General features: G+C 43.8%; 1 protein-coding gene across 20 annotated transcripts in view; it reads left to right on the top strand.

Moving 5' to 3' along the window:
* Positions 1 to 14,995, top strand: part of SIPA1L1 (signal induced proliferation associated 1 like 1) — a 373,433-nt gene that overhangs the window by 313,146 nt on the left and 45,292 nt on the right. For all 20 annotated transcript variants that reach the window (XM_041758492.1, XM_041758500.1, XM_041758507.1 and 17 more), the window contains one exon: positions 12,771 to 12,920. In XM_041758492.1, the coding sequence (XP_041614426.1) occupies positions 12,771 to 12,920 (150 nt within the window). The remainder of the gene's footprint in view (positions 1 to 12,770; positions 12,921 to 14,995) is intronic.

The following is a 14,995-nucleotide window of genomic DNA, read 5'->3' as shown; positions in this document are numbered from 1 at the left end:
TAAATTTTTATTTATTTATTAGAGAGAGCACACAAGTGGGGGTTGAGGGTCGGGACAGAGGGAGAGGGAGAAACAGACTCCCCACTGAGCAGGAAGCCTGACCCAGGGCTCTGTCCCAGGACCCCAGGATCATAACCTGGGCTGAAGGCAAACACTTAACTGACTGAGCCACCCAGGTGCCCCTACATGACGATGTTTAAACATAGTGTGGGATCAGCCATGAAGCCCTGATCTGTGTTAACATGCTCAGAAAAGTTTAGCTATTTCAGTGGCTTTGCCAAACAACAGGCATCTTAGAGTAAGAAATTTTCCTTTCTCTCTCTCTTTTTTTTTTAAGTTGAAGTATCACCAGCCTTTATGCAGATATTTGCTGTTGGATCTTAACCACCATTGGTACTTTTAAGTCTTACCTGGATGCCACTATCCCCGCTTCCCTGCTGCTTAGCTCCGAGCAGCTGGGGGAGCACCTCCCCACAGGAGGTTAAGGCTGGCTGCATGTGCAGCCTGGCAGAGAGCATGACAGTCATATGTCTGTTTAGTGTATAAGGAGATGATGTCTAAGATTTCAGCAGTCCCATACCAATCTTCACTGTCATTTTCTGCTTTGGCATAAAGCAAGCAACCGCTTAATCCCTCCTCCTCCTCCTCTATTAAGGAAGTCAGCTGTGGTTAGAAGTTTCAGGGCTTGCACATTCCAGATGCTCTCCACCTGGATCATAGTTTTTTAGCGTGACTTGAGGACCCTTAAATCCTAGAACTTTAGAGCTCACTGGAATCGCTCCGGTTACAGCTAAAGCCACTGGATGTGATGGTCTTCAGTGGATCTGACCCCGTTCGCCGCTCCCTCCTTCAGGACTCCTTTCCCTGTCCTCTGAAACTTTACTCCTGGGGCTTTTTGGTCAGCTCTTTGCACCTGTCTCCTCGACACCACCCCCTCAATTTTGTGTTCTCTGTGGCTCCCTTATCACTTTTTCTTTTAATCCGATACCATGCAGTGTCTTGGGGGAGCTCGTTTATCTCAGCAACGTCAGCCGTCACCCGTGTGCACTTCCGTAATGGTGCATATCTGCCTTGACCTCCTTTGTACTTTCCACATCCATTTGCCTGACACGGCTCCGAGTTTGCCCCCGAAAGTCAGGCGAGTGTCTCCTCCTCACAAGCCCAAGTGGACTGCTCCTCTGCCCCTCTCCTTTCTCCCGTGTCACCCCCCACGGCGAAGGGCCGGCTCCCCGAGTATCCAGGGCAGCACCAGGATTCATAAGCAACTTCCTCTCCACCCTCCTCCCCATCCCCACACCCATCTAGGGAGGCGTCCCAAACTTCTTGGAGTTCCTGGTTTTCAAGCCTCCTCCCTGTCATGGGCGTGGGGGCTGTCGGGTCACGCTAGGATTTTTCAGGCACGGCAGCTCTCCACCACCTCTGCGCTGCGTAGTGCGGGGGCAGGCTGATGACAGTGGAGGCGCTCCTCACCGCCGCCCTCTGCACGGGTCCACCTCCCCGGGGGGGCCCACTTTCCACCTGCCACCCCAGGTCCAGCCCCGTGAAGGACTCTGTTGCCAGGTTTTCTCTCCTTGATGCCTTATGCACGTGGCCCTACTCGGTCTGCCCGTCCATTCCTTGTTTCTGCAGCTAACAACTGGTCCTGCACAGAATTTATTATAGTTGACCCTTGAACAACACAGGTTGGGACTGTGCGGGTCCACTTACATGGGAGTTTTTTTTCGATAAACACAGTACAGTACTGCAAAATGTATCTTCTCTTAAAACTCTTTATCTGCTTACTTTATTCTAAGAATATAGTATAAAATATATACAATATGTATCATATGTGTTAATCCACTGCTTATGTTATCAGTAAGTCTCCAGGTTGACAGGAGATTATTAGTAAAGTTTGGGGAGAATTGAGAGTTATACATGTATTTTCACCTGTGGGTATGGGGGGGGCAGTTAGTACCCCTCAAACTCACATTGTTCAAGGGTCAACTGTATATTTCATTTTAATCTCATTTGTCAGTTTTTCCAACTCTAGCCTGTCTTATTTATCATTGTATCCGCAAGGATCAGCTATAAATTCTGGCATTGTCATAGGCCCACCATCAGTTTTTTAAAACCTTATTTAGTAATTAAACCAATAAGCAAAAGAACTAAAAGAAGTAGGAACCGAAGTAAATCACTTCAGGAGAAAATAAATCCTTTTTTATTTTATTTTTTAAAATTTATTATGGTATAATATACATAACCTAAAACTTCCCACTTTAACAGTTTTTAAGTGAGGGGTTCTGTGGCACTGTGTACAGTCACCCCACCATCCATCTCCAGAACCTTTCACCTAGCTGAACAGAAACTCTCCCCATGAAACAGCCCCTTCCAGTACCCTCCCCACCCCTGGTCACCGCCATTCTACTTTACATCTCTATGAATTTGACTACTTACGTAAGTAGAATCATAAAATATTTCTTTTTAGGACTGGTTATTTCACTTTAACATAGTGCCTTTGGTTTCATCTGCATTGGAATTTCCTGTCTTAGTAGTGGCTGCTATAGCAAAACTCCATTGGCCAGGCAGCTTAAACGGCAGTTGTTTGTTTCGGAAAGTTCTGCAGCTGGGAATACCAAGATCAAGGCTCCAGCAGATGCAGTTTTTGATGAGGACCCTCTTCTGGCTTCTTACTATACCCTCACATGGCAGAGAGAGGGAAGCTCTGGTTTCTCTTTTTCTCCTTACAAGGATATACTGATCCCATTGTGGATCATGACCTTACCTAAGACTAATCACCCTCAAAGGCCCTCCTCCTGATATCATTACAATGAGGATTAGGGCTTCAATGCATACTTTTAGTGGTGGTGGTGGTTTAGGGGGGACAACATTCAGTCCATTCACACTTCCTTTCAAAGGCTGAATAATACTACATTCTCTTTAGATACCACATTTTGTTTATCCATGCACCCTTCAGTGCACACTTGATCAATCAGTTCATTTTTATAAAAATTAAAAGATCAGTAAAAATGAAGACTCAGTAGTCTGACAAAGCTATAGAATTAAAGCTGGATTTAAGTAGAAGTCCTTGATTTTTGTTGGCTAAGTTTCGAATGCTCCTGTTTTAAAAGTACATTGAGTAAATCTGTCTCACACTGACTCAAAGTGAAATGTGAGTTGTTCTTGATTGAATTTCCTATAAAAGCTTTCAGTTTAGATGAAACTTGAATTATGGTATTGTATTTATCGGCCAAGATGAGGAGGAAAAGCAGAGGGCCATACTTGACTTAAACTCACTGGTCTCTTAAGGCTCCTTTTCCTGCAGCTCTCCAAAGGAGCTGATGACTGTGGCATCCACACTGGGATTAGAGTTAGATGGTGTGCAGGCTCACATGTTCAGATTATACTGCAGTGATGTTTCCTATGTAAGTATTCAGGAAATGTGCAGAGTGCTTGAGTTCCTCATACCCTGCCCCCGTTCCCTTTCCTTTATGCACTCCAGAAGGACGTAGGGAATGAGATCAGAGTGTTCCAGTGTGGCCCCCCCAGCTCAGGCTCTCCAAGTGCTCAGAAGTTACTCTGTGGGCCAGCTAAGTAGCTGTCGTGCATCCAGCCCAGACAGATGTTCCCACAGGGCTTCCACCCTACAGAGGTTCCAGGAGCGCAGAGGCTTTGGTTCACATTCTGGCCCCACCACTTGGAAGCCATGTGGGAAGTTCCTTGTCCCCTCTGTACCTCAGGGTGCCAACAATCCAGTGAGCACCAGCCCCATCCCCTAGAGTTCATATGAAGATTGATTAAGGTAGTAGGGTGACCCTGTACCTGATCTGAACTTTAGGACAGGCCTGCCACATGTTGAGACTTAGAAAATGGTGCTTGCTCTTTGTCATTTTGTAGAGGCTCTTCCAGACACAGCTTCATGGAGGGGAAACAGATCATGTTCGGGGGGTTGGGGGACCCCTCTCAGGCTGTGGTGGCACTGCCAGCCTGGCCTGGTGAGTCCCTCTGCAGCCTAACCCAAGCTAAGTATGTGGTGGGTCACTGAATTTGCACAAGGAGGTCATGTTGTCTACAGCAACAGTGTCACGGTTTACTGTGCTGAAAACAGCCCTGGTGAGCTGTGTGTTTGCAGAAGGTGTAGAAAATTCTGGAAAACTCATCCATGCAAATTAGAATGACCTTCAAGAGGATTTTATGAAAAACAGTTAAGAGTTCTGGGAAGAGCAGTAAGGTGGCATGTGACCACGTCACTACGGAACTATAGTCCTGTGAGCAGCCAACAGCACGATCTTACCCCCCCCTACCCAGCTGAAGGGGCCTGCTGCATTAGGATTGCCCGAGGAGGCCTGGCCTGGTCACACCTATGGGAGGCTCTACAGAGGCCCACCATGGCCCTGGGGCTTCCTCAATTCTTACACACACACACACACACACACACACACACACACACACACAGGCCAGCCTTCCTAGAAGCTAGATCTAATATATGTCCTGCTGTCACCCTCCTTCCCATGGAGAAGTTAGGCTTTGATGATGAAAGCACATCAGCTACATGAACACGTGTATTGAGAATTTAACTCACAGGGAAAAACAGTATATTCTGCTGCCTTATATTTGAAACCCCTAACATTTTTCTTTAATATTTGTTGATTGCATAATACATATATGTAAACTTGTAGAAATTAGTGATAATTATGACAAATTAGCTACCAAATCCACTGCCACAATCATCCGGGTGAAATTTTCCCAAAAGCCTTTTGTTCAGAGTCCTGGACAGTGAATGGTCTATGGTCAGCGTCCACTTGTGAGAATCAACTCAGTATGGTTACAGAGTGGCCATTCTGGATCTGCTTAGCATTCAAGTGCTTGCTGAGAGAAGTAGATTTAATTACCTTTTGACTTGGAGAAACAGTTGCTATATATAATGGGATGGGCAGAGTGTCCTTAGGGCTGGTCTTCAGAGTTGAGTCGCTCTCCCACTCGAGAGTATATATTTCTGTGTTGGGTGTGTTTGTGCTAAGTGCTGGGTGCTTGGCTGGTGGCCATGTCACAAGAGGGCTTGTTAGACACTGCCTCAGGCCACATAAAGTGGCCCTGGACCACTTGCTGTGGAGCTGCAGGCTCATTTTAAGGAACCTAGTGTGAATACATCAGGGGGGCTGGCAGGGGAAGGGCTGACTCCTACCTATGCTTGTGGCCCTGCAAACATGTATGTGTAGGCATTCACTGTCCCAACCAGTTCCCGCTCTGGAGAGAATCAGGACCCAGTCTCATTGAACAGCCTGGAGTGTCCCAATCTGTCACTTTTTGCTTGACTCTTTTGGTTTCCCATTATATTTTTAAAATGACAGATGATGATGGCATATGAAATTGCACAAAATAAAAATAGGGATGTAGAGATGAAGATGTGGTGCAGCCCTGAACCGTGGTTAGCAATATGTGCTTGTGAATAATTGATGGACTAGTCTGCAGACGGTTCAGGCCCAAGTCCTGGGAAAAGGGAAAAGGGGAGTGGGTTGTGTGGTGGTGTTTTTCTCTTCTCCTAGCCCAGGCCAGTTGTGTGGAGAGGGCTGGGGGTCTCAGAGACCCCTCGAGGAAGTTGCCTGTGGGCAGCCACTCTGAGCAGAGGCCAGCATGGCATCTATATTTCAGCTTCTGCTTCCCATGTTCTTATTTGTAAATTGGGATAAAAAATAAATTTATCTTGCCTGGTTTTTTCCAGTCTTTAAAATCTCGGCATGTCAAAAAAAAAAAAAAAACTCATTTAGCCTCTCACTAAAGATTTGATTGTGACTTCTTTTGATGAAAGATTAGTGAATGTTGGTGGAGGAGAGTAGGACTAATCGAAGAGACAAATGTTTTTAGTGGGCTAATGGGTTCATATCTGTCTATATCTCCCTCAAATTTGCCTGCTCACGTAGATGCTCTGGATTAGCTCTGGCCATACCACTGCTTGGCTATAGAACCTTCTATGCGTCCTGGTTACCAGACAGAAGGGAAGTGCTTCCTCAGCTTACCATAGAGGAGTTCACCCTGCAAGACCCACAGTCACAACCCCTGCAGATCTCCCACCCAGGATAGTGCTCCAGCTTAACTCAGCATCATGGCAATCACATACACCCTCACACTCATGAGTCCTAGCTCCTGACTTCTGTGGAAATCCTTGGTTTCCTGCAGACTTATTTCACATGCATTTCTTCATAAAGCTTCCTTTCTCCTAGTTTTCACAGTAAGAGTTGGCTTCTAACCTGCCTGAGCCCGCCTGCACTCTGTGTGTATTGCCCTCACGCCAGTTCCATTTTACTTGTGTTTTACTTAAAAACTTTTAAGTAGATAGGGCAGCCCTGGTGGCTCAGCGGTTTGGCGCTGCCTTCAGCCCAGGGCGTGATCCTGGAGACCCGGGATCAAGTCCTGCATCGGACTCTCTGCATGGAGCCGGCTTCTCCCTCTGCCTGTGTCTCTGTCTCTCTGTCTCTCTCTGTCTCTCTCTCCCTCCCTCTCCCTCCCTCTCTCTCTCTTTCTCTCTCTCTCTGTCTCATGAATAAAGAAATAAAATCTTTTTTTAAAAAAAAACTATAAGTATATGATATTACTGAGTTCATATTCTAGGCCAGGCTCTATTGAGTCATTTGTGTGAGTTTTCTCAGTTCATCTACCCAAAGCCCAGTTGCTCTTCATGCTCTGTTTTCAAATACGGATGCCCAGGGATTGAGAGATGGGATAATCAGTGCAAAGTGACAAGAGTTAAGGGTGGAGCTGAGATTAGCATCCAGGTCATTGGACTCCAGAGCCTCTCTCTTAACCACTGTGCTACTTGAATGAAACCTACCGGGATCCCTGGGTGGCGCAGCGGTTTGGCACCTGCCTTTGGCCCAGGGCGCGATCCTAGAGACCCGGGATCGAATCCCATGTCGGGCTCCCGGTGCATGGAGCCTGCTTCTCTCTCTGCCTTTGTCTCTGCCTCTTTCTCTCTCTCTCTGTGACTATCATAAATAAAAATAAAAATAAATATTTAAAAAAAAAAAGAAACCTACCACCATGCATAGACAAGAGTTCAAGAAATACTTGTCAAATGAGTGCATGCATGTTTGTATGCTTGGGAGGCCCAGTCACATGCACTGCAGTCAGAGCCAGCTTCATGGGAGTGCAGCCTTGCAGTTGCACAGACCCCTGCTTAGAAGGGTCCATGCTGAGTTTCATGCTCTGCTGTCATTGTCTTAAAATTTGCAATACTGTGTCAACACGGGGACTTTCATTTTCATTTTACAGTGAGCCCCATGAATTATGTAGCTGGTTCTGCAAGTAGTCCATTTTTATTTTCTGTTCTTTAGAGTCACCCTGAGATATAAAATTGACTCTTCCTAAGAGGCACCTATGATGTGTGCCAGGCTGTGAACTTCTAACAGCTTGCCAGCTGCTGTGACGTGATGATCCATTTATCTCACTGTGATGAATTGCTATATTTTCCTAACTGTGCAAGGGAGTTAGTCCTTGTTGTAAATTGACTTTGTCACAGGAGGCTCATCAGAACAGGATTTCCATGATTCAGTCCAAACAGCTGATATAGACTGGTCAAAAAGCCAGGGGTAGCTCTGGTTCACAAAGAACACGGTGGGAAGAGATGAAAAGACATAGAGATGAGTGGCTTGAATTTGAATATAGCTTGTTCAAACTCTAGTCTGGAGATAGCACCCAGATTACATTACCTTGAATCATTTGTGAGGGTTTTTTGTTTTGTTTTGTTTTTTACATAATTCTGGAAGAATCCTGGTTGATATACATTGCTGAAGACAGATTTTAACTTGGTCCTCCTGTTCCCTGGGTGAACAGCATTTTAATTGCTAAGTTGTGGTAAAGTGCTATGCTTAATTATGGACTCAAGTATCTAATTTGTCAGTCATTGGTACTATTTGAAACCCTCTCTTGTTTTTACCATCATTCCACCAATGGCGCTTGGGTTACAGAGGGCCTTATCTCCTTGGACACATCCAGGCAGTGCTGTCACTTTGGAATACAAAGCAGGAGAGAGAGGCATCATTAAACCTACATATAATTACTCAGGAAAATGTCTTAGAGGCAGCCACTTGGAATCTGAGAATTCTTTATCCATAAGTTGATAAGTTATAACCCATCACAATCTGAAGAGATCAACTGAGTGAGAATCTATTAATGTTAACACTGTGTATAGTCCTGTGTGCTGATTTATGGGAAGGGTGCTGTAAAAAAGCAAGAGTTACTTTATTAGAAATCTGAGTTTTGTGGGTAAGTCTCTTCTCCCTTTTACCCTGGTATAAGAATGATTCTGGAAAATGCACTGATTCTGAAATTGGACCACCTCTTCCTAAATGTCCATTCCATTCAGCTCTTTGTTCTCATTGCAGTGAAATGCATTGCATATAAATGAAAAGCTGGTGTTAGTGGAGTCTTGGAGACTATGGAGGTATTGTCTGTCTGGCTGATGATCATGACTTTTTCAGTTGCTGCATTTTTCATAGAATCAAAAGGTCCTGGTGTTTTATTTCTGCAGAGGGAAGTAATAGGAAGCTCCATAGAACTTTTAATATCAGTTACTTTAAAAACATTTAGTTATTTCTTGGCTAAATTTACAAAAATGTGGAGGAAAGAATCTGCTGAAATTAACACTGAAAGGTTTAGATGTTTCCTTTCTCACGGTGACCAGCGCATTCTTGAAAATTCTTACATTCCACAGAATTGAAAAATCTCATAGCAACTGAAAGATGTGTTAATGTTAGTCCCGTAAACCCATTTGGCATTAATACCCAGATGTCAGAAGCTCTTCAAGATGAAGAGAAAGTAGAAAGATCTCAGTTTATCTCAGAAGAGAAGAAAAGCCTTGGTTGGGATCTTTCACTAACTCTCCCCTGGCCTCAGCAACCCTTAAAGTACAGTGGGTGGTGGGGGATGGAGATTCAAGAAGTCAGCATGCTGGCTTCCTGTGTGAGCCCGTTTGGGGGGTACCCCTTTTCAAAGTGGCAGGACAGCACGCAGCCCAGCTTGAGTAATGACCACAGCTCTCTCTGGCAGAAGTGAGGTGCTAGGGCCAGGCCAGCAGCATCTCCCGCTCCCTCAACAAAGTCTGTTCTCAAATAATATTTGTGTGATGGTATCAATGTCAATGTGTTTGAAAAGAATAGTAAGTCATCAGAATAAGGGCTAATTCTGAAACTCTTTTGTCCGCCATACATACATCTAGATTCGTAAAAACATTTGGGTGGAATTCCATCAGTTTCTGTTTGTTTGTTCAATGTGTGTGAACAGACCGAAAACAAAGCCACTATTGAGTTATATAAATGCAAAAAAGGGATGGGAGTGAATGCTGGCCTTCTGGAAATGCTATTTTTTCACTTTGGGATGACTCCAGTAACCAAGTAGAATTTTCTGATACATTTGCCAAATAAAAGAGCTGAGGTTGAGAACTAGCAAGAGATATTTTAAATTAATGTACGTTTTGGAGAGCAGAGTAAGAAAAGCAAGCTCTAAATACAAATGTAAAAGTTACATCTTGACTTTTCCTATGGAATCAGTGGTCACTTCTCACAGAAACAGAAACATTTGAAGGTTCACCATACATATAGTTCACTGGCATTACTCGCTTACCTTGAAGACAGTTGGAATATCACGGGCCTTCTGGATGTTGCACTGGCCCTGACCGTATGAACATGCTTGTACTGTGTTTCCTTAATTTCCATCATTCTGTAATACCTCCTCCTCTGCACGATAGGAAAAGCAAAGCACTTATGAATGAAACTGCGTTTGAAGTTTCCCTGTATTATGAGTCTATAAGGGCCAAATTCTTAAGGCAGAAAGGAGTATGGTGTCTTGTTATATTTGGATCCATGCTGCTCCTTATTCCCTACCTAGTTTCCTTTGTAATTTACTTCTCCTATGCCTCCTCCACTCCAGCCCCCCTCTGATTATTTCAGAATAAACAGCGGGAAATTAGGGAGAGGTCTTAATGGAAAAGAATAAAGGTAGGTCTCTTTTACAGTCCTCAGATAGGTGTCTTGATCTCTCTTTTATCAAAACATGTTACCCAAAGTAGGCATGAGCCAGTGTTCTAGGACCCCACTAATCTCTGACCCACTGTGGCTGCCCTGCCCATACTCCTTTCCTGAGTCTGTATCCTCATGAGAGAACCAGCTGTGTAGCTGGTATTTCTCTGAGTCTGTGCAGCAATGACAAGACTGGTAATAACAGGAGGAACTTAGGAACTCTGCCTTTTTTCCTAGCTTCTCATACCATTCCTCCAAGGGCCTGGCATCCTTGGTGTCCTTACTTGCTCCACTGGATAATACCCAGAGGAGCCATTAATAGTAAGTTATCTTCCTTACTATTACCATTATATGTCAGAGTGATGATATGCTCAAGGGTGTCTGGGTAGAAGTCCATCATTCCTTTTTCTCACATTTAAGGAAGAATATTAACTTTGAATCTGTTCTCGTTGCTTTTAGTATAATATTCAATAATTGGGGCCCTTTATTGTTAGCGACCAACTGTTTTTCAACTGATGTAGACCCACCATGGCTGAGAACCCCTAGCTTGGGCATCTGATGTCACTGTGGGCCTTTATTCTGAACCCACTTACTGTCCTTCATTTTCTGCACTACTGACAGGGATTCTCATTCATTCAGCAAACATGTTTTAAGCAACCAGAGATGATGTAAAGATAAAATGGCTCAGCCTTACCCCTTAAGGGGCAAATCTAGTTGGGAAAGTAGACACATGTAAAACTAACCATGCTGAAGGATGTGCTGTGGTGGCACAAAGAACAGACTGCATGGTACTCAAGGAGGTTCTAACTAATCTATAAATTCAGGATTGTGATGTTGGAATTAGGCCTTGAGAAAAAGAATTTTATATCAGAAAGGAGTAAAGAAAGCAGAGAGGACAAGATGAGTAAAAGTATGCATATGGTAGCAGAGTCTAAAAATAGGACACATTGAATCTGTCCAGAATGTAAGGTGCATGGATGCAGACAGAAAGCATGGAGGGGAAGGAGGGCTTGGATAAGATAGTCCAAAGCCTGGAAGAAGGGACCAGGGATTCGGCCCTCTGTTCTATAGGCAAAGGGAAGCTACAGAGAGCATGTTAGTAGTCAGATGACTTGGCATGGTGGAGACCGGAGGAATGGGGTGGACAGAGGCTGGAAATCGAAGACCAGTTAGAGCACAGTTATGCCAATCCAGGCTGGAGATGGGGGAGTTAGGAGGACAATCGACGGGTTGAAGACCAGTTACTTTCCTAGTCTTTGTATTGTCAAGACCAGCACCCAGGGTGCCTGACACACTGTACTCATTAAAAGTTGAACTTAATTAGACTAATCGATGTGGAAGACGAAGGGGAAAGGTGCTTAGCTTGAGATAACAAATACAAGATGGACGGGGGACAAGGGAATGGAAAAACCTGTTAGGTTTGACATGATTTAATTTGAGTTGCTGTTGAGAGCATTCGGTAAAGAGGTCTAGGAGATGGCAGGAGACTCTTCTCAGAGCAGAGAGATCTGGATTCTCAAGTCAGATCCACCTCTTGGGCATAGATGGATTTGGGAGTAATACTCTCAGCATCCATCCTTATTCATGTTCTGTTAGAAAAGCTTCTCATTGTGTTTGTTATCTCTTCTGTCAACTTCCTGTACCCGAAACCCCATCCTGCCCTGAGACAGAAGGCACATGGGTTCACCTTTAGAAAATGCTCTATTTCAGTGAATCAGGTTCTCTCCCCAGGCTTCAGAACTTTGGTTTGAGACAAAGGTATCTTCTCACACAAAAGCATCTGACTGACCATGCAGACCCCACTGCAGGCTGTCCAAGTAAGAAAACCCAGGCTCTATGGGGTTCAGCAATTGCTTAGCATAACGCAGTGGATTGACAGTCAAGAGGCCTGGCTTACTGAACGAACGACTTAGACTTCACTTCTCAGCTATCCCATGGAAATGACTTACCCTAGTGCAAGAGTCAGGATTTGTGCCAGCTTTCACTCCTGAACTAAAATATTAGTGGTAAGCTGTATTTCACACCCAGTCACAGTTGCCAGAATCACTTACTGATGTCCCTGGGGTTGCCCAGTTGTCTGTGAGAGCAGAGGATCTACATCTGTCCTGATGACAGAGCTCTGATTTCTGTCCCCAGCGCCCATCAGCAAGGTGAGCAATCTGTGGAGTATACCTCTACTGTGATAATCTATAAATTCAGTAATTCCAATTAAATTCAATATCTAGCATTGTAGACTTTTTTTTTTTTTCATGGAGATTTTTATATGGTGATGCTACGCTATCAACCACGTTTATAAATACTAAACACCAAAATCTAAGTATTCATTCCAGGCTTTGAGTAATAAAATTGGAAAACAAAGACACATACAAAGAATCCACTAGTCTCACTGTGGTCATATACTCTGGGAAAATTAGTGTGAAAAATTGGAATTAATTGCTATGTTAATGTCATGGGGTTCAATTATCCTCTGCACTGCCATCCTAGGAAACTGTATAAGCAATTCAGCGCATTGAATTTTGGCAGCTTTGGGAAACATACATGTTTTTCCCCCCCTGTTATTTTTTTATGTCCCCTACCCCCACCCCCTGTAGGGCCATTCTCTAGCTGTTCCCTTAAGGAGTAGTTTTATGGGGAAGTTTCTTTCGTAGGCCTCCAGCTGGCTTCGTTTTCACTATCTCCATGAAGTCACTTTCCTTGTCACGTTTATATGATATTATCCATCATGCACTACCTCGGGACTTCCCCTTGGATTGACTTACTATTTCTGGTTTGTGTTCACAGGCTGTCTCCTGGTTCCGACATCTACGTGACAGTCTCATCCATGGCTCTAGCAAGGTCCCAGCAGTGCCGTAACTCCCCGAGCAACCTGTCTTCATCCAGTGAGACTGGCTCTGGTGGAGGCACTTACAGGCAAAAATCCATGCCCGAAGGGTAGGTGTGCTGCCCCTTGCATGTGGCCCCAGACGACATCACTGTCTTTCATCCATAATAAAGGAGCAAAAGGGAAAATGTGGTTAATATTCCAGCTAGAAGAATGTTCTAATGTCTAGTTCAAACCACTTCTCAGGAAATTTATCATTCTCTAGCCTCCAAGGGCTCCGTGGCAAAGACATCAAGTCACATCATTTTCTCCAGTTGTGTGCATTGTCTAGTTTCATAGTACAGATTGTGTTACTTCCTCCAAAGCCGACTCCGTGGTGCTGGCTGGAATTCATGTTGCTGTTAAAGTAGGGGAAATGATCATCCTATCCAAAGCTTAAAAATATTTTTCTCACACTCTCAAAGTCTTCTGTTGTTTCAGCTTATGGGTGGTTTTCTTTTTTTTGAAAACACAAAACACCCAAAGTAAAACTATTTGCTCCTGACACGACTTAAAAATAAAAGGCTAAATGTACATGATGTTAGAGGCTACTAAAAAACAAAAACAAAAACAGCCACAACCACTCCCGGAAAGTCTGAAGCTGGGAAGTTATTAGCAGCAAAATGTTACATGGCACACTCATGCCATCTTTGCCCAGAGGAAGAGTAAAAGAACCATCAAAGACTTCCTGCTGGGTTATGTCTCTGGGGGAGTTGGTGGAGAACTTGGAACCATTTGAAAATCAAACGTGAGGTATTTATAAAAACTGATGTTTCTATTCTTAGTTTCCCACAAATATATTTTTAACAAATACATAATTTGATTACTTTCTTGAAATTTTACCCTGTTATAAAATAGTCATACTTCCTAAGAGTACCTTTATAATGGGTATTTTTTTAATCCTATAGCATTTGTTGGTTTTTGCAGCTATTAAGTGTGATTTTGTTGTTGTTGTTGTTGCCAAATATTTATGTTAGCAGAAAGTAGGTAATGAAACCACTGTAAAATATGCTTTCCCCACCTGCCTGCATCCTGATATTCCCGGATTCCCCTGGCAGTATTTCTAAAAAGCACATGTCTTCTTTTAATTACTTTAATGACAATCAGAAAAAAAAAAAAATTAGCTTTTATTTATGAGTTCCTGCATAGGGTTTTATGAGTTAAGTATTACTATCATCCCATACCACAAGCTCAGCTAATTATTTCTTGTTTTAATTAGTAGATTTTAAATGGCTGGGTTTGACTTTGAAAATAAGAATTCACTGCAACTTCAGTGTTGGTACAGCAATAAAACATAAATGTACTAAAACAGAACTGTTTTCTTGTGACCGTGATACATTTTAAATGTGTACCAAAAATGAAAGCTGAAACATGAGTGTTTTGGTAAATTTTAATGTCAGAAACATGGTTTCTGCACAGTGTTTTTAATGAGGTGGTATTTATTGGATCTGATACAAAACACCAACGCTACCACAGGTGGTATTGAGGGTTTCTCCATTGTTGGCAAGGTTACCCAGTGGTTGTTTACCATACATGTAACATCTTCTTTACCCCGGGGTGATCGGGGACAAGAAGATTAACGATACAGTGTTCTCCCCTGGACCCCAGTAGTTCCTGCCTATACCACTGATGCAGGAGACTGTGGGCTTCTGATTTACATACATTGTCCATGGGCTGGGTTGGATTCTAAAGTTACCCTTATCAAAAAAAAGAGGAGTGCATCGACCTGCAGCATAACCCATAAATGTAGGTATGCACGAGCTGACAGTGGGGCAGGACCGTACATAATCCACTGCAAACTCAGTAATGCTCAACTCTAAGAAGCTCGGAAGTGTAGGGTAGTAACAGCAGATCAGATCAGGACACAGTTGCTGTCCACAAGTGTAATCCGCTCCTTCTTGGTCCTCCATCCACCTTCAGTGGGCCCAGTATATGCCAGGGGTGAGGGTGGGGGGTGGCGTGCTTGTCTGCTCCCTGTACTGATGCCATACAGATGGGTTGAGAGGTGAAATTTCACAGGGTGACTAAAAATGCCGTTCCATGCAGGTGGGGGGAAAGGCACCCACATGAGTTTAGGATGGCAACAAGAGATAAGTTACAAAGCAACACTGTTGAAAAGACAGAGTCTCTTCGCTCGTCCTTGCAT

The sequence above is a fragment of the Vulpes lagopus genome, chromosome 6 (genome assembly GCF_018345385.1).
Source record: "Vulpes lagopus strain Blue_001 chromosome 6, ASM1834538v1, whole genome shotgun sequence".
Taxonomy (NCBI): Eukaryota; Metazoa; Chordata; class Mammalia; order Carnivora; family Canidae; genus Vulpes; species Vulpes lagopus.
This window is presented reverse-complemented; position numbering and strand designations above follow the sequence as displayed.